Below are 21,151 nucleotides of genomic sequence, written 5' to 3' on the forward strand. Positions count from 1 at the left end.
GGGCACCCACACTCCCTCAGGCTGCCCCCACCCCTCACCAGGGGCAGCCCCGACCCACCCTCAGGGTCTCCCTGGCTCTGCCCCGGAGGCCTCTGCCTGTGGGGGACTCTGACTCTGAGCTGGAGCCCCTCCATGTGATGGGGCCTGAGTGCTGGGCAGGTTGTTGCATGAGGACCTGGGGGGACCCCTCAGGTCTTTCCAGCTGCCCTTCCCTCCTGGCCAGCGGGCTAAGACCTCCCTCCTCGCCTCTTGCTCCTCCCATCAGGCTCTGTTCCCGATGGTCCCTGACACTAGTCCTGGCATCATTGGCTCAAACTTGTAGGATGGAGTGAATCTAATGGAGGGAAAGGCCCCTTTGCCTGGGTCTGTGACCATGGCTCACCATGGCGTGTCTGGGCCTGGACACTAGAGGGCGCCCTGGGATTGCTCTTGAAGGACCTGCAGGGTTTGACTGGGGCCAACCTCCAGGCACCATCTGGTGCCCCTTCTCAGGGCTCACAGCTGTGGTTCCCTTAGCAACAGGCCCCACACAGCCCCGCCCTGCACACACCCAGGGCATCCTCAGCCAGAGGCACCTGCCCCAGGGCCCTGGGAGGAATCAGAGAGATGGGGTCTCATTTGCATGAGTGGGCCCTCCCTCCCGCAGACTATGAAGAGGGGAAGGGAGAGGTGTGGGGAGCTCTGCTTCAGCTGTGGGGCCTCAGGAGGCAGGACTCAGGGATGACCTCCACCATGGCCTGGGACCCTCTCCTCCTCACCCTCCTGGCTCACTGCACAGGTGACTGGATAAGGGGACAGGAAAGGGGCCTTGGGAAGAGGCATGGGCCCTGCTTCCTCCTCTTGTCTCTAGACCCAGACTCACCATCTCTGTGTCTCCCCCTCTTGCAGGATCCTGGGCCCAGTCTGTGCTGACTCAGCCATCCTCAGTGTCGGGGTCCCCAGGCCAGAGGGTCACCATCTCCTGCACTGGAAGCAGCACCAACATTGGGGGTGGTTATGCTGTATCCTGGCACCAGCAGCTCCCAGGAAAGGCCCCCAAATGCATCATCTATGGTAATAGCAACCGACCCTCAGGGGTCCCTGATCGATTCTCTGGCTCCAGGTCTGGCAGCACAGCCACCTTGACCATCACGGGGCTGCAGGCTGAGGACGAGGCCGACTATTACTGCTCAGTATGGGACAATACTCTTAAAGCTCCCACAGTGCTCCAGGCCTGTGGGGAAGTGAGACAAAAACCTGCTGTCCCTCTTGAAACGGGGCTCCCCTAGCAGACCCCACTCCTCAGACAAGCCAGCTGCTTCCTGTGCTTGCCCAACACCGGGGCCTGAGACCCACTTCAGTGAACTTGGTTCAGAATATTGGTCCCCATTCCTTCCATTCTGCCCCCTCCCCTCCAGCCTGGATTTCCTCAAATGGAGCAGAAACTCCCGGATACGGGGGCAGCCGCCCTGGGTCAGAGTCCACGATGGGTCAGGACAGGACCAGGGCCACAGGGTCCAGCTGTGTCTGAGTGAGCACATCCATAGTGTCCACTAGGGAGCCCACGAGTTCCCAGGAACAGCCCCCCAATCCTCAGCTCCTTTATGGCGGTGGACCCTGGGGTCTCTGACGGACCCTGGGGCTCAATTCTGGGGAGGGAGCTTCCTGTCCATCGCTGGGCTGAGGCCTGAGAACGAGGCTGCTTCTCAATGTGCCCGCCGAGTGGCCGGCCTGCGGGGAGCCCACCCCAGTGTCTCCTGCCCCTCTGCTGGGATGGGGCCCTGGCAGCCGCCTGCTCGGGCTCAGCCGTGACTTCTGCTGCTGCTGCTGGGGCTGCAGCCACCTCAGGTTCAGGCTCATGCTGGGACGTCACCTGGGAGAGAAGTCCCTCCTCTCCCTTTGTCCTCACAGTCACCCCCACAGCTCATCACGAGACCAAGGGACCCAGAGGAACAGCAGGCGCGTGGCCCTGTCAGCTGCGGACACAGGTCTCTGCACAGCAGGCGGGGCCTGAGGCGGGGCTCCCTGTGGTCATCTCAGCTCTGGGCTGTGACCGACGAATCCAGCGTCTCCATCCTCGGCCAGTTCCCTATCCCCAGAGCCTCCTGAGCTGCCTCATCCTCCCATTGGTCTCCATGGAGCCGTTCTCTGTGCTCACCCGGAGGCTCCTCCATCGCCGCTGGGCCGGGACCCGTGGCCTGGGCTGGGTCAGAGCCACGGGGCTGTGGGAATGACTCCTGTCCGTTCCCATCCATGCTGAGGTCTCACCACTGATCCCTTCCTGTTTCCTTCATTGTCTAAAGGTGCTGAGTCACGCTGACTCAGAATGGAGTGAGGGTCACATGGCCCGTTCCTGATGGTTGTGATGTCCTCCCCGCCATTAGCCAAGAGCTGCTGTAGGATTATGTCTTATGTCTGTGGAACCAGTGAAGTTTCCATATTGTAAACGTCTCTGCTTCTATCTGATGAGTTTTTATTAGAAATATGTTTTAGATTCGGTGAAAGGCTCTGTCAGAATATCGATTGAGATAACATGAGTTTATCTGTTGAGCTAATAATATGATATAGGATATTAAGGGCTGATCAATATGGAGGCCACCTTGGAAGACTGTAATATATCACACCTGCCCGCCCAATTGATGTCTCTCTCTCTCTCTCCCTCTCCTATCCTCTCTCTCTAAAATCAATAAAAACATATTTAAATTTAAAAAAGAGATCTTCGCTCCTCTTGTCTATGTTGGCGATGCCACCCACACAGCGGCCCCTGAAGTGGGTCTTACCTTTTCCTTCCACAGAAGCCGAGGCTGGAATGTGGCTGCAGCTGGAGGGGAGGGTCTGATGGGTTCCCTCTGGGGCAGGGCCTCTGGGCAGAGTGTGAGGAAGGTGGTTCCTCTGGGCAGGGCCTGGCAGCCCCTCTCCCGCGTGGAGGAAGCCTAGCCTGGACAGCAGGAGGTGCTGCCACAAGCACTGGACGGGGTCTGCTGGGCGCCCTCAGCCTGAAATCCACAGGTCTGTCTGTAGTCGGTGCCCTCTGCTGGGTGGCCCTGGAGACCCTAGGGAGCCGCACACCAGGCCTGTCCCGGCCCCACCCATCCCAGGACCAGGACACAGCAGAGAAGACGTTTCTGGAATAGTCAGTGGGAGCGACAGGTTTGCATGTAGTGACCTCCGTACCCTGGGGCCTGGGGAGGGTAAGAGAGATGGGGTGCTCCCTCCCGGCTCAGGGCCTTAGAAGGGGGAGCCCTGGAGCACGCCCACCATGGCCTGCACCCCTCTCACCTCGGCCCTCCTCCCTCACTGCACAGGCTCCTGAGTCCTCACATCTGAGAACAGGTCGCAGGAAGACACAGGCTCTGCCCTGCCCCCTGGGCCCAGCCTGTTGTTACACCCAGAGACTCACAATCCTGGTGTCTTTCTCCCCTTCATTCCAGGGGCCTGGGCCCACGCAGCCGGGGCTGCACAGGAAACCTCCGTTTAGGGGTCCTGGTCAGAGGGTCACCATCACCTGCCCTGGAAGCAGCAACATCATCAAGACGTTTCACACCAGCCCGGCCGCGTGGCTCAGGGGTTGAGGGTTGACCTATGAACCAGGAGGTCACGGTTCTATTCCCAGTCAAGGCACAGGCCCGAGAGGCAGGCCCGATTCCTAGTGGGGGGCATGCAAGATGCCCCCAATGAATGATTCTCTCTCATTGATGCTACTACCTTCTCTCCGACTCCCTTCCTCTCTGAATTCAATACAAATATATTAAAAGAATAAAATGGCTTAGAGGCATGTAATGACATACTTATAAGAAAGAAGAGGGTTCATGCCAACGGGCACCCACACTCCCTCAGGCTGCCCCCACCCCTCACCAGGGGCAGCCCCGACCCACCCTCAGGGTCTCCCTGGCTCTGCCCCGGAAGCCTCTGCCTGTGGGGGACTCTGACTCTGAGCCGGAGCCCCTCCATGTGATGGGGCCTGAGTGCCGGGCAGGTTGTTGCATCAGGACCTGGGGGGACCCCTCAGGTCTTTCCAGCTGCCCTTCCCCCCTGGCCAGCGGGCTAAGACCTCCCTCCTCGCCTCTTGCTCCTCCTCCCATCAGGCTCTGTCCCCGATGGTCCCTGACACTAGTCCCGGCATCATTGGCTCAAACTTGTAGGATGGAGTGAATCTAATGGAGGGAAAGGCCCCTTTGCCTGGGTCTGTGACCATGGCTCACCATGGCGTGTCTGGGCCTGGACATTAGAGGGCGCCCTGGGCTCGCTCCTGAGGGACCTGCAGGGTTTGACTGGGGCCAACCTCCTGGCACCACCTGGTGCCTCTTCTCAGGGCTCACAGCTGTGGTTCCCTTAGCAACGGGCCCCACACAGCCCCACCCTGCACACACCCAGGGCTATCCTTAGGCAGAGGCACCTGCCCCAGGGCCCTGGGTGGAATCAGAGAGATGGGGTCTCATTTGCATAACAGGACCCTCCCTCCCGCAGACTATGAAGAGGGGAAGGGACAGGTGTGGGGAGCTCTGCTTCAGCTGTGGGGCCTCAGGAGGCAGGACTCAGGGATGACCTCCACCATGGCCTGGGCCCCTCTCCTCCTCACCCTCCTGGCTCACTGCACAGGTGACTGGATAAGGGGACAGGGAAGGGGCCTTGGGAAGACACATGGGCCCTGCGTCCTCCTCTTGTCTTTAGACCCAGACTCACCATCTCTGTGTCTCCCCCTCTTGCAGGATCCTGGGCCCAGTCTGTGCTGACTCAGCCATCCTCAGTGTCGGGGGCCCCGGGACAGAGGGTCACCATCTCCTGCACTGGAAGCAGCTCCGATGTTGGGAGTGGTAATGGTGTACAGTGGTACCAGCAGCTCCCAGGAAAGGCCCCCAAACTTGTCATCTATGGTAGCAGCAATAGACCTACAGGGATTCCGGACCGATTCTCTGGCTCCAGGTCTGGCACCTCTGCCTCCCTGACCATCACGGGGCTGCAGGCTGAGGACGAGGCCGACTATTACTGCTCAGTATGGGACAGTAGTCTTAAAGCTCCCACAGTGCTCCAGGCCTGTGGGGAAGTGAGACAAAAACCTGCTGTCCCTCTTGAAACGGGGCTCCCCTAGCAGACCCCACTCCTCCGATAAGCCAGCTGCTTCCTGTGCTTGCCCGACACCAGGCCTGAGACCCACTTCAGTGAACTTGGTTCAGAAAACCTGTCCCCATTCTTTCCATTGTGCCCCCTCCCCTCCAGCCTGGATTTCTGCCGGGAGCCAGTCCATCCTTGCTGTTTCAAGGGACCTGGCGTATATGGTATACTGTTCTTAGTATGTTTGCTCACCTTCTTGGCACTATGTGTTTTAACCAAGGTCTCCTCTCTGAGAAAGGTTGTTTCCCAGGTAGGGATTTTCCCCTGAAGTTAGGGAGGGAATAAAACTTCTTAACTAAGTGCCAGGCAGGTAATTAATCACTTTAACTACCAACAATCATGCTTAAGCTACATAATCTTTACTCCCTGGAATGGAGATAAGAAACGCCCTAACCTATGGAATAGAGATTGATAGGATTGAATCAACTGGTATAAATACAGATGTAACAAGACAACAGGAGACAGAACTTAGAAGACAGAACCAAGAGACAGAACCTAGCGAGAGAACATGGCAAAAGATCCTGGACTGAACCTGACTACAGAAATTGGCAAGAGAACCTGACTAGAACCTGGTGACTGAACCTGGCTGGAGAACCTAGTGAGAGTACATGGCTACAGAACCTGGCTGGAGAACCTGGAGAACCTAGCAAGAAAACATGGACACAGAACTTGGCTGGAGATCCTGGCTAGAGATCCTGGCTAGGCTGCTGATCAACTGAACGCTGTTTACTTGTCATTCCTTCTTCGCCGACTCTGTCCACACATTTGGGGACCCCTGGACCTGCTGGGGTTGGACCCGAGCAGATTTCCTCAAATGGAGCAGAGACTCCTGGATGGGGGGGCAGCTGCTCTGGGTCAGAGTCCATGATGGGTCAGGGCAGGACCAGGGCCCCAGGGTCCAGCTGTGTCTGAGTGAGCACATCCATTGTGTCCACTAGGGAGCCCATCAGTTCCCAGGAACAGCCCCCCAATCCTCAGCTCCTCTATGGCGGTGGACCCTGGGGTCTCTGACGGACCCTGGGGCTCAATTCTGGGGAGAGAGCTCCTGTCCATCGCTGGGCTGAGGCCTGAGAGCGAGGCTGCTTCTCAATGTGCAGGGAGCCCACCCCAGTGCCTCCTGCCCCTCTGCTGGGATGGGGCCCTGGCAGCCGCCCGCTCGGGCTGAGTCGTGACTTCTGCTGCTGCTGGGGCTGCAGCCACCTCAGGTCCAGGCTCATGCGGGGGCGTCACCCGGGAGAGAAGCCCCTCCTCTCCCTTTGTCCTCACAGTCACCCCGACAGCTCATCCCGTGACCAAGGGACCCAGAGGAACAGCAGGCGCGTGGCCCTGTCAGCTGCGGACACAGGTCTCTGCACAGCAGGCGGGGCCTGAGGCGGGGTTTCCCTGTGGTCATCTCAGCCCTGGGCTGTGACCGACGAATCCAGCGTCTCCATCCTTGGCCAGTTCCCTATCCCCAGAGCCACCTGAGCTGCCTCATCCTCCCATTGGTCTCCATGGAGCCGTTCTCTGTGCTCACCCGGAGGCTCCTCCATCGCCGCTGGGCCGGGACCCGTGGCCTGGGCTGGGTCAGAGCCTCAGGGCTGTGGGAATGACTCCTGTCCGTTCCCATCCATGCTGAGGTCTCACCACTGATCCCTTCCTGTTTCCTTCATTGTCTAAAGGTGCTGTTCTGGGAGAGTCCGTGGGAGGGGCAGGTTTGCATGAAGGGACCTCCGTACCCTGGGGCCTGGGGAGGGTAAGAGAGATGGGGTGCTCCCTCCCGGCTCAGGGCCTTAGAAGGGGGAGCCCTGGAGCACGCCCACCATGGCCTGCACCCCTCTCACCTCCGCCCTTCTCCCTCACTGCACAGGCTCCTGAGTCCTCACATCTGAGAACAGGTCGCAGGAAGACACAGGCTCTGCCCTGCCCCCTGGGCCCAGCCTGTTGTTACACCCAGAGACTCACAATCCTGGTGTCTTTCTCCCCTTCATTCCAGGGGCCTGGGCCCACGCAGCCGGGGCTGCACAGGAAACCTCCGTTTAGGGGTCCTGGTCAGAGGGTCACCATCACCTGCCCTGGAAGCAGCAACATCATCAAGACGTTTCACACCAGCCCGGCCGCGTGGCTCAGGGGTTGAGGGTTGACCTATGAACCAGGAGGTCACGGTTCTATTCCCAGTCAAGGCACAGGCCCGAGAGGCAGGCCCGATTCCTAGTGGGGGGCATGCAAGATGCCCCCAATGAATGATTCTCTCTCATTGATGCTACTACCTTCTCTCCGTCTCCCTTCCTCTCTGAATTCAATACAAATATATTAAAAGAATAAAATGGCTTAGAGGCATGCCATGGCATCCTTATAAGAAAGAAGAGGGTTCATGCCAACGGGCACCCACACTCCCTCAGGGTGCCCCCACCCCTCACCAGGGGCAGCCCCGACCCACCCTCAGGGTCTCCCTGGCTCTGCCCCGGAGGCCTCTGCCTGTGGGGGACTCTGACTCTGAGCTGGAGCCCCTCCATGTGATGGGGCCTGAGTGCTGGGCAGGTTGTTGCATGAGGACCTGGGGGGACCCCTCAGGTCTTTCCAGCTGCCCTTCCCTCCTGGCCAGCGGGCTAAGACCTCCCTCCTCGCCTCTTGCTCCTCCCATCAGGCTCTGTTCCCGATGGTCCCTGACACTAGTCCTGGCATCATTGGCTCAAACTTGTAGGATGGAGTGAATCTAATGGAGGGAAAGGCCCCTTTGCCTGGGTCTGTGACCATGGCTCACCATGGCGTGTCTGGGCCTGGACACTAGAGGGCGCCCTGGGATTGCTCTTGAAGGACCTGCAGGGTTTGACTGGGGCCAACCTCCAGGCACCATCTGGTGCCCCTTCTCAGGGCTCACAGCTGTGGTTCCCTTAGCAACAGGCCCCACACAGCCCCGCCCTGCACACACCCAGGGCATCCTCAGCCAGAGGCACCTGCCCCAGGGCCCTGGGAGGAATCAGAGAGATGGGGTCTCATTTGCATGAGTGGGCCCTCCCTCCCGCAGACTATGAAGAGGGGAAGGGAGAGGTGTGGGGAGCTCTGCTTCAGCTGTGGGGCCTCAGGAGGCAGGACTCAGGGATGACCTCCACCATGGCCTGGGACCCTCTCCTCCTCACCCTCCTGGCTCACTGCACAGGTGACTGGATAAGGGGACAGGAAAGGGGCCTTGGGAAGAGGCATGGGCCCTGCTTCCTCCTCTTGTCTCTAGACCCAGACTCACCATCTCTGTGTCTCCCCCTCTTGCAGGATCCTGGGCCCAGTCTGTGCTGACTCAGCCATCCTCAGTGTCGGGGTCCCCAGGCCAGAGGGTCACCATCTCCTGCACTGGAAGCAGCACCAACATTGGGGGTGGTTATGCTGTATCCTGGCACCAGCAGCTCCCAGGAAAGGCCCCCAAATGCATCATCTATGGTAATAGCAACCGACCCTCAGGGGTCCCTGATCGATTCTCTGGCTCCAGGTCTGGCAGCACAGCCACCTTGACCATCACGGGGCTGCAGGCTGAGGACGAGGCCGACTATTACTGCTTAGCATGGGACAATACTCTTAATGCTCCCACAGTGCTCCAGGCCTGTGAGGAACTGAGACAAAAACCTGTTGTCCCTCTTAAAACGGGGCTCCCCTAGCAGACCCCACTCCCTGACAAGCCAGCTGCTTCCTGTGCTTGCCCGACACCGGGGCCTGAGACCCACTTCAGTGAACTTGGTTCAGAAAACCTGTCCCCATTCTTCCCATTGCACCCCCCCCCTCCAGCCTTCATTTCCTCAAATGGAGCAGAAACTCCCGGATGCTGGGGCAGCTGCCCTGGGTCAGAGTCCATGATGGGTCAGGGCAGTACCAGGGCCCAGGACCCAGCTGTGTTTGAGTCGAGCACCTCCAGAGTGTCCACTAGGTCTCAGGCTGTACTGACGGGGGCCGAAATGGAATGTAGGGGACCAGCTGGAATTCTAAGAAATAGGAATCCTGCCCTGCTCACCGTGACTGCTTTCTTCTGTTAAAGGAGGCCCCTTCTCACCGGGCTGGGAGCTGCACCTGGGCTGGGACCTGGGAGCTGCACCTGGGAATGTGATCCGTCCCACCTATCAGGGAGCTGCCTGTGATCATGGGAAGATGACCAGCCTCATTGCAGAACCCAGAGCCGCCAGCCCTTTGCACACCCACAGGCCTTTGCAAATCTCCAGCCCCATTACCTGTGAACCGCCCATTTGGCACACCCATTGCCTATGTCCCCTGTAATCCTTGTCCTTCTCCCCAATACAAGCAGCGGGCTTATGGGGGGCAGAGCAGGTTTCTGTGGGTGACCCGCTGCTCCCCCAGGCTGCCGGCAGGAAGGGAATCAACGCTCACTAGATTCCTCCCCGTCTCTGCTGAATTGGCTCCAAGGGCGACAGGCAGCGCAGCCCATGGACTGTCTGGTTACTATTTCAGACCCTTGGGGCTGTGGGAATGACTCCTGTCCGTTCCAATCCATGCTGAGGTCTAACCACTGATCCCTTCCTGTTTCCTTCATTGTCTAATCGTGCAGAGTCACGCTGACTCAGAATGGAGTAAGGCCCCCAGTGGCCAGTACCTGATGGTTGTAACGTCCTCCTCCCACCCATTAGCTAAGAGCTGCTGTAGGACTAAGTCTCATGTCTGTGGAGCGAGTGAAGTTTCCATATTGTAAACGTCTCTGCTTCTATCTGATGAGTTTTTATTGGAAATATGTTTTTGATTCGGTGAAAGGCTCTGTCAGAATATTGATTGAGATAATATGAGTTGACCTGTTGATATAATAATATGATATAGGATATTAAGGGCAGATCAATACGGAGCCCACCTTGGAAGACTGTAATATATCACACCTGCCAGCCCAATTGATGTTTCTCTCTTTCACTCTCTGTCTCTCTCTGTCTCTCTCTGTCTCTCTCTGTCTCTCTCTCTCTCCCTCTCCTGTTCTCTGTCTCTAAAATCAATAAAAACATACTTAAATTTAAAAAGGAGATCTTCCCTCCTCTTGTCTAAGTTGGTGATGCCACCCGCACAGAGGACCCTGAAGTGGGTGTCATCATCTCCTTGTACAGGAAGCTGAGGCTGGAATGTGGCTGCAGCTGGAGGGGAGGCTCTGATGGGTTCCCTCTGGGGCGGGGCCTCTGGGCAGAGTGTGGGGAAGGTGGTTCCTCTGTGCAGGGCCTGGCAGCCCCTCTCCGGGCGTGAGGAAGCCCTGCCTGGACAGCAGGGGGTGCTGCCACAAGCACTGGACAGGGTCTGCGGGGCGCCCTCAGCCTGAAACCCACAGGTCTGTCCATGGTCGCTGCCTTCTGCCAGGTGGGGTCCCTGGGAGCCGCACACCAGGCCTGTCCCAGCCCCACCCATCCCAAGAGCAGGACACAGCAGAGAGGACATTTCTGGGACAGTTGGTGGGAGGGACAGGTTTGCATGAAGGGACCTCCGTACCCTGGGGCCTGGGGAGCATAAGAGAGATGGGGTGCTCCCTCCCGGCTCAGGGCCTTAGAAGGGGGAGCCCTGGACCACGCCCACCATGGCCTGCACCCCTCTCACCTCGGCCCTCCTCCCTCACTGCACAGGCTCCTGAGTCCTCACATCTGGGAACAGGTCGCAGGAAGACACAGGCTCTGCCCTGCCCCCTGGGCCCAGCCTGTTGTTACACCCAGAGACTCGCAATCCTGGTGTCTTTCTCCCCTTCATTCCAGGGGCCTGGGCCCACGCAGCCGGGGCTGCACAGGAAACCTCCATGTTAGGTGTGGGGTCCCTGGGTCAGAGGGTCACCATCTCCTGCCCTGGAAGCACAACATCATCAAGACGTTTCACACCAGCCCGGCCGCGTGGCTCAGGGGTTGAGGGTTGACCTATGAACCAGGAGGTCACGGTTCTATTCCCAGTCAGGGCCCATGCCCAGGTTGCGGTCTTTTTTTTTTTTTTAATATATTTTATTGATTTTTTACAGAGAGGAAGAGAGAGGGACAGAGAGTCAGAAACATCAATGAGAGAGATCGATCAGCTGCCTCCTGCACACCCCCCACTTGGGATGTGCCCGCAACCAAGGTACATGCCCTTGCCCGGAATCGAACCCGGGACCCTTGAGTCCGCAGGCCGACGCTCTATCCACTGAGCCAAAACGGTTTCGGCCCAGGTTGTGGTCTTGATCACCAGTGTGGGGTGCAAAGAGGCCCCTGATGAATGATTCTCTCTCATTGATGTTACTATCTTTCTCTCCGTTTCCCTTACTCTCTGAATTCAATACAAATATATTAAAAGAATAAAAAGGCTTAGAGGCATGCCATGGCATCCTTATAAGAAAGAAGAAGGTTCATGCCAACGGGCACCCACATTCCCTCAGGCTGCCCCCACCCCTCACTGGGGCAGCCCCGACGGACCCTCAGGGTCTCCCTGGCTCTGCCCCGGAAGCCTCTGCCTGTGGGGGACTCTGACTCTGAGCCGGAGCCCCTCCATGTGATGCGGCCTGAGTGCCGGGCAGGTTGTTGCATCAGGACCTGGGGGGGCCCCTCAGGTCTTTCCAGCTGCCCTTCCCCCCTGGCCAGCTGCCAAGACCTCCCCCCCCCCACCCCCCCCGCGCCTCTTGCTCCTCCCATCAGGCTCTGTCCCCGATGGTCCCTGACACTAGTCCCGGCATCATTGGCCCAAACTTGTAGGATGGAGTGAATCTAATGGAGGGAAAGGCCCCTTTGCCTGGGCCTGTGACCATGGCTCTCCATGGCGTGTCTGGGCCTGGACACTAGAGGGCGCCCTGGGCTCGCTCCTGAGGGACCTGCAGGGTTTGACTGGGGCCAACCTCCAGGCCCCACCTGGTGCCCCTTCTCAGGGCTCACAGCTGTGGTTCCCTTAGCAACAGGCCCCACACAGCCCCGCCTTGCACACACCCATGGCCATCCTCAGCCAGAGGCACCGGCCAAAGGGCCCCAGGAGGAATCAGAGAGATGGGGTCTCATTTGCATAACAGGACCCTCCCTCCCGCAGACTATGAAGAGGGGAAGGGAGAGGTGTGGGGAGCTCTGCTTCAGCTGTGGGGCCTCAGGAAGCAGGACTCAGGGATGACCTCCACCATGGCCTGGGCCCCTCTCCTCCTCACCCTCCTGGCTCACTGCACAGGTGACTGGATGAGGGGACGAGGGAAGGGGCCTTGGGAAGACACATGTGCCCTGCTTCCTCCTCTTGTCTCTAGACCCAGACTCACCATCTCCGTGTCTCCCCCTCTTGCAGGATCCTGGGCCCAGTCTGTGCTGACTCAGCCATCCTCAGTGTCGGGGTCCCTGGGCCAGACGGTCACCATCTCCTGCACTGGAAGCAGCTCCAACATTGGGAGTCACGTTGTGTCCTGGTACCAACAGCTCCCAGGAAAGACCCCAAAATACATCATCTGTAAGGATAGCAGTCGATTCTCAGGGGTCCCTGATCGATTCTCTGGCTCCAAGTCTGGCACCTCTGCCTCCCTGACCATCACGGGGCTGCAGGCGGAGGACGAGGCCGACTATTACTGCTTAGCATGGGACAAGACTCTTGATGGTTACACAGTGCTCCAGGCCTGTGAGGAACTGAGACAAAAACCTGCTGTCCCTCTTGAAACGGGGCTCCCCTAGCAGACCCCACTCCCTGACAAGCCAGCTGCTTCCTGTGCTTGCCCAACACCAGTCCTGAGACCCACTTCAGTGAACTAGGTTCAGAAAACCTGTCCCCATTCTTTCCAGTGTGCCCCCTCCCCTCCAGCCTGGATTTCCTCAAATGGAGCAGAAACTCCCGGATGCTGGGGCAGCTGCCCTGGGTCAGAGTCCACGATGGGTCAGGGCAGGACCAGGGCCCCAGGACCCAGCTGTGTCTGAGTCGAGCACCTCCATAGTGTCCACTAGGTCCCAGGCTGTACTGACAGGGGCCGAACTGGAATGTAGGGGACCAGCTGGAATTCTAAGAAATACGAATCCTTCCCTGTTAACCGCGATTGCTTTGTTCTGATTAAAGGAGGCACCTTCTCACCTGGCTGGGAGCTGCACCGGGGACCTGGGAGCTCACCTGGGAATGTGACCCGTCCTCCCCATCAGGGAGCTGCCTGTGATCATGGGAAGATGACCAGCCTGGTTGCACAACCCAGAGCTGTCAGCCCTTTGCACACCCACAGGCCTTTGCAAATCTCCAGGCCCCATTACCTGTGAACTGCCATTTGGCACACCCATTGCCTACGTCCCCTGTAATCCTTGTCCTTCTCCCCAATACAAGCAGCGGGCTTATGGGGGGCAGAGCAGGTTTCTGTGGGTGACCCGCTGCTCCCCCAGGCTGCAGCAGGATGGGAATCAACGCTCATATGACTCCTCCCCGTCTCTGCTGAATTGGCTCCAGGGGGACCGGCAGCGCGGCCCATGGACGGTCCATTTACTGTATCAGACCCTTGAGGCTGTGGGAATGACTCCTGTCCATTCCCATCCACACTGAGGTCTAACCACTGATCCCTTCCTGTTTCCTTCATTGTCTAAAGGGGCAGAGTCACGCTGACTCAGAATGGAGTGAGAGTCACACAGCCTGTTCCTGATGCTTGTGGCGATGCCCTCCTCCCACCCATTAGCTAAGAGCTGCTGTAGGACTAAGTCTCATGTCTGTGGAGCGAGTGAAGTTTCCATGTTGTAAACGTCTCTGTTTCCATCTGTATGTGTTTTTATTAGAAATATGTTTTAGATTTGTGAAAGGCTCTGTCTCAATTTTGATTGAAATAATATGAGTTTGTCTGTTGATCTAATAATATGATCTATCTATCCTATATAATTAAAGCTAATATGCAATTGACCAAATGGTGGAATGACTCTTCGCTATGATGCCCAATGACCACCAGGGGGCAGACACTCAATGCAGGAGCTGCCCCCTGGTGGTCATTGCACTCCCAGAGGGGGCGCTGCTCAGCCAGAAGTCAGTTTAGCCTGGTGAGTGCAGCGCAGGTGGTGGGAGCCTCGCCCACTTCCATAGTAGTGCTAAGGATGTCCAACGTCCCCAAGGGCTCCTTTTCTGTGAGAGGGTGCAGGCTGGACTGAGGGACCCCCCGAGTGCACGAATTTTTTGCTTCGGTCCTCTAGTCTATACTTATAAAAGAGTAATATGCTAATTAGACCAGGAGACCTTCCGGATGTCCTTCTGGACAAAGCCATGGTGGCAGGGTCGAGGCAGAGGTGGTTAGTGGTGATCTGGCCAGATGGGAGGGCAATTGGGTGTCAGCAGCATGGCGGGGGCACAGTTGGGGGTGAGCAGGATGGCAAGGGGGCAGTTGGGGGCGAGCAGTCTGGCAGGCAGAGTGGTTAGAGGTGATCAGGCAGGCGGGCAGATGAGCGGTTAGGAGCCAGTGGTCCCAGATTGCGAGAGGCATGTCTGACTGCCGGTTATCCCCCAATAGGTCCCAGATTGGAGAGGGTGCAGGCCGGGCTGAGAGACCCCCCATGCATGAATTTTGTGCACCGGGCCACCAGTATTTATATAAAAGGCTAAGTGACTGTCTGTCCAGCCAGTACTTATGATGTGAACTGACCACCTTGGGGTAGGCGCTCAAGGCAGGAGCTGTCCCAGTCAGCTGGTGCCTGTTAGTCAGTGTGCTCCCATGGGTGGAACACTGCTCAGCCAGAAGCTGGGCTCACAGCTGGCGAGCTCAGTGGCAGTGACATGAGCCTCCCCGCCTCTGCAGAAGTGCTAAGGAGCAGCGAGCAGGCGGGTGGTGAGGAGCAATGGGTCCCAGACTGCAAGTGGGATCCCGGACTATAAGAGGGATGTCTGACTGCTGGCTTAGGCCAATCCCCTGATGATTGGGTCTAAGCCGGCAGTTGGACATCCCCCGAGGGGTCCCAGACTGGGAGAGAGTGCAGGCAGGGCTAAGGGACCCTCACCTCCCCCTGGTGCAGGAATTTCGTGCACGGGGCCTCTAGTATGATCATATTTACTGATGGGTTAATATGTTGTGTCATATTGAAAATTTTATTAATATGAAGAAAAACTTATATCATTGGGATAAATCACACTTCATAATAGCACTGAGCCATCTGTTAATATTTCATTTTAAACATGTGTAGGAATATTTAATGCTATTGGTCTGTAATTTCCCATTTTGTATAATTTATGTGTAAACTGTGTTTATCAATATTAAAACAAATGAACTATGACATCCTGATCTCTGAGGGTTTGGTAGAGTTCCCTTTGAAATGTCTGGATCTTATGCTCTTCAGTGGAGTGGTTACATTACATTTTTAATTTTTCTACTAAAATTTGTCCATTTAATTACTTTACTTCTTTCAGAGCCAACTTTGTATCTTCCAAGGAAAGTGTATATTTTATCTATTTTTACTAGACTTTATAACTCAGTTTTTACAAGTTTCCATTTCTACATGACCAGCAGGGGGCACTGTTGGGTTGCCCAGTGATCCCTGCAGAGCTGCTCAGTGAAGACTGTTCACTCAAAGCACCTGGGCCTCAAGGCTGAGCCCTGTGCTCACAGCTGGAGACTCAGCAGCTGAGTCCGCTCTGGATGGCAGCGCCCCCTGCGTGGGGGCAGTTGTGCTGTCTCAGCAGGTGCTTCCTCCCAGGGCCCCCAAGGGGTGAGCCCACCTCCATGCCCATCAGTCTGGGGTGTGAGCTGAGCTCCAGCCCCAGGGCTCAGGGAGGGGCTGGGCAGTCCCTGGAGGGACTCCCATTTGCATGGCAGCCCCTCCCCTGGCAGAGGGTGGGGGAGAAAAGGAGGCCTGGACAGCCCAGCCCCACTGTGGGCTCAGGGCTGTGAGCACCATGGCCTGGACTCCTCTGCTCCTTGTGCTCCTCTCTCACTGCACAGGTAGGGACAGGCCTGGGACCCGGCTTCTTCCCTTCCTGCTCAGGCTCCTGGGAAACGTCCCCTGGTCCCTGCCCGTCACTGACAGTGTCTGTGTCTGCAGGGTCCCTCTCCCAGCCGGTGCTGACTCAGCCGCCCTCACTCTCTGCATCTCCGGGAGCCACAGCCACACTCACCTGCACCCTGAGCAGTGATGTCAGTGTTGGTGGTAAAACCATACACTGGTTCCAGCAGAAGCCAGGGAGCCCTCCCCGGTTTCTCCTGTACTACCACACAGGTATAAATTTGGGACCTGGGGTCCCCAGCCGCTTCTCTGGATCCAAAGATGCCTCGGCCAATGCGGGGCTCCTGACCATCTCGGGGCTGCAGCCTGAGGACGAGGCCGACTATTACTGTGCTATTTGGCATAATAGTGCTTCCCACAGTGACACACACAGATGGGGAAGTGGGACAAAAACCTTCGGACAAGTACTCTACAAGCTTCTGACAGATATAGAGGCCGTTAATAATCGTACTGATAATCACGAGAGATCGTAGGCCCTGGGCATTCTGGATGAAAATAGTGCCAAACTAGAATTCTGTTCAGACTCTTCTGTGGTGCCGTACAGAAACCACACTCACAGGTATTCACCCAAATCACTTCACTGTGTCCACACAAAAACATCCACGTAACGTTTATAGCTTCTTATTTATGTTTGTTAAAACTTCAACGCAACAGACATGTCCTCTAACCGGTGAAGGAATAAACCAACAGTGCGCATCTCTACCATCGAAAGTGACTCGGCGACTAATGGGGGACATGACACTCCTGTTTCTGAGTGAAAGGAGCCCGTCTGCAAAGGCTGGAGCTGAGCGAGGAGGGAGGGGGGCAGCGCCCTGAGCCCCCGTTCCCAACACGGGCTGCCTGTCCCCTGATCCCCTGGAGGTGCTCTGCTCCCCCTTCCTCTTTCCTGCGTCCTCCCCCTCCCTCTTGCGGGCTCCATGAGGGGCCCTGGCTGAAACCCCTCACCCTAAGCTCTCATTTTCTCAGCCGGAGCGCTGGGTGGGTCCAAGGAGGGGCTTACACGCCTCCCTAAGGGAGAGCTGTGCATAGATGCGGGGGGGGGGGGGCGTATAAGAAGGTGAGGGCTCCGGCCTGGCTGGGGGGCTCAGGAAGCAGGGTTGGAGGCCTGTCCACCATGGATGGGGCTCCCCTCCCCCTTGCCCCTTGGCTCTCGGCTCAGGTGGTGCCTGAGGGGGGTCCAGGGTGGCACCTGCTTGTCACCCAGGAGCAGGACCTCTTCCCGATGCCTGGGTCAGGGGTCAGTGCGGATCTCCGCGTTGCTCCTTTCTGCCGGGTCCTGGGCAGAGGCTGTGTTGACACAGCCCCGTGCTGGGCAGGCCTCGGGGCAGAAGGCCACCGTCTCCTGAAGCCAGGCAGCCGCAGCCTTGGGGGGACTGTGTGCTGGCACCAGCAGCCGAGGGCCCTGTGCCCCCCCCCCCCACCCGGCCATGAAATAAGCAAAGGCCCTCTGTGTGCCCATCAGTTCTCTGGCTCCATCCAGGGTCCCTCTAATTCAATGCCACCTCCCCGGCCGCCTCTGGGCGCAGCCGGTACCCAGCCAATGGCTCCTGTCGGTCTGATGGGGGCTGGGAAATGGGGCTCCATCCTGGGGTGGCAGGAAAGCAGCCCGGGACCCCCCTATGAGAGGACAAGGGTGAGGGGTGAGGTTGACTGTAGAAGCAAAACCGCAGGGCCGTCCTGGCACCGCTTGGGCGTGTCGGCACCATCTGTCCCCGGAGGAGGCCAGCCTGGCCGCCCCTCAGCCCAGGACACAGGCCGCGTCCAGAGATCCCGGGCCCCTGGTCGCGCCCACGTCACAGCTGCATCCACTTCCGCCCCTGTGCCCACCAGGCAGCTCAGTCATGTTCCTGGAGGCTCTCCACTGGCGCCTGTGCCCAGGCCCGGGTGGGGAACCCCGCCTGTGGTCTGCGAAGCCGCCCGCGACCCCCTGAACACGGGAGGGGCACATGTTCCCGGGTGAGAGAGCTCCTTTGTTAGGGTCTGGTTACATTACCTCGGGCTGGAGAAGGGCTGGGCATTTTTTTAAAAATTATTTTTATTGTTGGAAGTATTACGGATGCCCCTTACCATTGCCCCACTGTGAGCACTTTTTCAAACCAACCATTCACCACCCAGTCCTCCCCAAGTTGGAGCTGGGCCCTCCCCCTCAACACCCCATTTGCTAGTTCTTCTGGAGCTCTGTCTCCCATGGCCAATCGGATCCTTTCCCCAGGAGAGACTGACAGGCCTCTGTGGTCACCACCTTGGCTCTTACAGCACAAACCTCCCCCAGGGCCCTCCTGGCTTCCCTTGGTCATGTGCCCACAGCAGAGAATGTCCCCTCTCTCCTCTTATCCCTCCCCACTGGGCTGCAGACACCAGCTGGGCTCTCAGGGCATGGACCGGGGGCAGTGGGACGCTCCACCAGCGGGGGGCGCTGTGAGAAGGCCATGGGGTGGCTGCTCAGCAGGACATTTCACTCAGAGGCAATGGGGCCTGAGGACTGGGCCCTGTACTTCCCCCTGGAGACTCAGCAGCTGTGTCCTCTCAGGCCTGGCAGTGCCCCCTGAGCAGGGACCCTTGTGTGGTCTCAGCTGGTGCTTCCTCCCAGACCCCCCAAGGGCGAGCCCACCTCCATGCTCCTCAGTCTGGGGTGTGAGCTGGGCTCCAGCCCCGGACCCAGGGAGGGGCTAGGCAGTCCCTGGAGGGACCCCCATTTGCATGGCAGCCCCTCCCCTGGCAGAGGGTGGGGGAGAAAAGGAGGCCTGGGCAGCCCAGCCCCACTGTGGGCTCAGGGCTGTGAGCACCATGGCCTGGACTCCTCTGCTCCTCGCGCTCCTCTCTCACTGCACAGGTAGGGACAGGCCTGGGACCCGGCTTCTTCCCTTCCTGCTCAGGATCCTGGGAAACGTCCCCTGGTCCCTGCCCATCACTGACAGTGTCTGTGTCTGCAGGGTCCCTCTCCCAGCCGGTGCTGACTCAGCCGCCCTCCCTCTCTGCATCTCCGGGAGCCACAGCCAGGCTCACCTGCACCCTGAGCAGTGGCTTCAGTGTTGGCGGCTATAACATACGCTGGTACCAGCAGAAACCAGATCACCCTCCCTGGTACCTCCTGAGATATACATCAGAGTCAGATAAGAACCAGGGCTCCGGGGTGCCCAGCCGCTTCTCTGGATCCAAAAACGCCTCGGCCAATGCGGGGCTCCTGACCATCTCAGGGCTGCAGCCGGAGGACGAGGCCGACTATTACTGCGCTGTGTGGCATGAGGACCCCAACACTCACACGGCGCTGCAGAGTCAGAGGAAGTGAGACTAAAACGTCTCTGTGCCCTCCCAGCCTGGGCCGTCAAGCCTGTGACCCAGCCTAACCCAGGGTGACATGTGCTGTCCCACTCCAGCCAGCACCTCTTTGCCTTGAACCCGTGGGTGTGACAACGTCTTCCCATTTTCCTCCAAAATGCCCATTGGTTGGTTGCTAAGACCTTGTCCCCCTCATCGTGTCCCCGCAGGGACAGGTCCGGTCTCGGGGCTCTGCACCCGCCCTTGGGGGTGATGGATGAGGGAGGGGGGTGTGCGGCCTCACCCAGCCCATGATATTGGTGTCAACCCATTTGTAGCGTGAACATGGGCCTCCCCCAGGGTCCAAGCCTGACTCAGAGATGTGGGTGGTCTTGCTACCATGGCAATTCGGTGGCGATTAATCAAAGGAAAGGAGCAAAGGGAAGGCCAGACATTGCAGACACCGTCACTCAGGCCCTTCACCAGGAGGCTGCCATCTGCCCTCCGCAGGGCACCTCCCACATTCCCTGTGGACCAAGGCGAGTGGGGGGGACGGGGGGGGGGAGGAGCAGGTTGGGAGGGTGTCTGGACAAAGAGGAGATAAACCCATACATAGGGATAGGGATGTTGGGGAGACATTGCAAAGGTGCCTGTCCGTCAAACCTGGGAACAGAAATCATTGGCCAGAGGGGGCAGGGCCAATGCAAGCCCGAGAAAACTGGGGAGCACACAATCCCCTGGACCAAGGAGCTCTCTCTCTCTCTCTCTCTCTCTCTCTCTCTCTCTCTCTGGGCTCTTGGCTCTCTTGTTCCTTTGGCGTCGCCCCTGCCCGTGTTTCCTCCCCAGCCACGTGGCCCTGCAGACCCACAGGCAGGGAACGGACGGACCACGGCGGGAGCAGCCTAAGCCGGCCTGATGCTGGGCCGGGCCTGTGGCCAACGGGGATGGGCATCCGGGCCCTGGCGGAGAGCCGGCCCCGCTGAGACGGACCTGGGACTTGATTCTGGTGGGACAAAGGGGAATGGGGCCTTGGGGACTCAGGGGTTTGATTCCACGGGAATAAAACCTTCTGTCACACCGCATTCTCCCACGGGAGCCCCCCAGTCCCCAATCCAGTGGCACCCAAGACACTCCCAGCCTCTAGGAACTGGTGGGGGCGAGGAGCTCTCTCCGCCATGGCTGTCTGAGTGCCTGGTGGGTCAGTGGGCCCCGCTGACTCCTCACTCATCTGCCGGGACCAGCACCCAGTGCAGTGCCCTCCCTCTCCCTCTGCTCCCTGCGCCTGGCTGCGGGCCGGCTCCTTCCCTCCGAGGCTCAGAGGAAGCAAAGAGTCCTTCCCAGAGGGAGAGGTGACTGTGTGGCCTCCTTGTGCACCAGGGTCGCCGGGGCGGCTTCCCCACCCGAGGCAGGTCCTGGAAGAGCCACCTCTCTTCTTCATCTTGTTTTAATTCTTTATCCTCACTCAAAAATACTTATCCCATTGATTGTTAGAGAGAGGGGGAGGGGGAGGGAGAGGGAGAGAGAAACACTGATGGGAGAGAGACACATCGACTGGTTCCCCCATATGACCCGACCAGGGCCGGGAGCCTGCAGCCAAGGTACGTACGTGCCCTTGACCGGAATCGAACCCGGAGCCCTTCAGTCTGCAGGGCGACGCTCCATCCACGGAGCCAAGCCGGCCAGGCCTTCTTCACCTTAGGGTGGCCTAAGGGTCGGGCCGGTGCCCATGAAGCCGGGGACGTCCGAAGTTCAGGAACATTCCGACGATGAAGGTTCATCCCACAAAGTTGTGACAGGACCGTGAAGGGGCAGGAAGTGGTAGGAACCCAACTCCGAGGACACTCGAGGCCGGGCCGGGGTCCCCTCCTCCTCCCCTTGTCTTTGCACAGGTGCGGGCTGAGGATCCCCGCAGATGGTCACCGAGCACC

At 58.5% G+C, this 21,151-nt stretch overlaps 2 gene segments (V, D, J or C); both read left to right on the forward strand.

Moving 5' to 3' along the window:
* LOC132222239 (immunoglobulin lambda variable 5-37-like) overlaps window positions 1-19,254 on the forward strand; it is a 33,409-nt gene extending 14,155 nt beyond the window's left edge. The window contains 2 exon segments of the V gene segment in view: window positions 16,005-16,178; window positions 19,073-19,254. Coding sequence covers window positions 16,005-16,178; window positions 19,073-19,254 — 356 coding nt within the window.
* Window positions 671-1,283, forward strand: LOC132222097 (probable non-functional immunoglobulin lambda variable 1-50). The segment is given in 2 exon segments: window positions 671-778; window positions 889-1,283. Coding segments are annotated over 2 exon segments (438 nt in total).
* Window positions 19,255-21,151: the final 1,897 nt, after the last annotated feature.

The sequence above is a fragment of the Myotis daubentonii genome, chromosome 19, assembly GCF_963259705.1.
Source record: "Myotis daubentonii chromosome 19, mMyoDau2.1, whole genome shotgun sequence".
NCBI lineage: Eukaryota > Metazoa > Chordata > Mammalia > Chiroptera > Vespertilionidae > Myotis > Myotis daubentonii.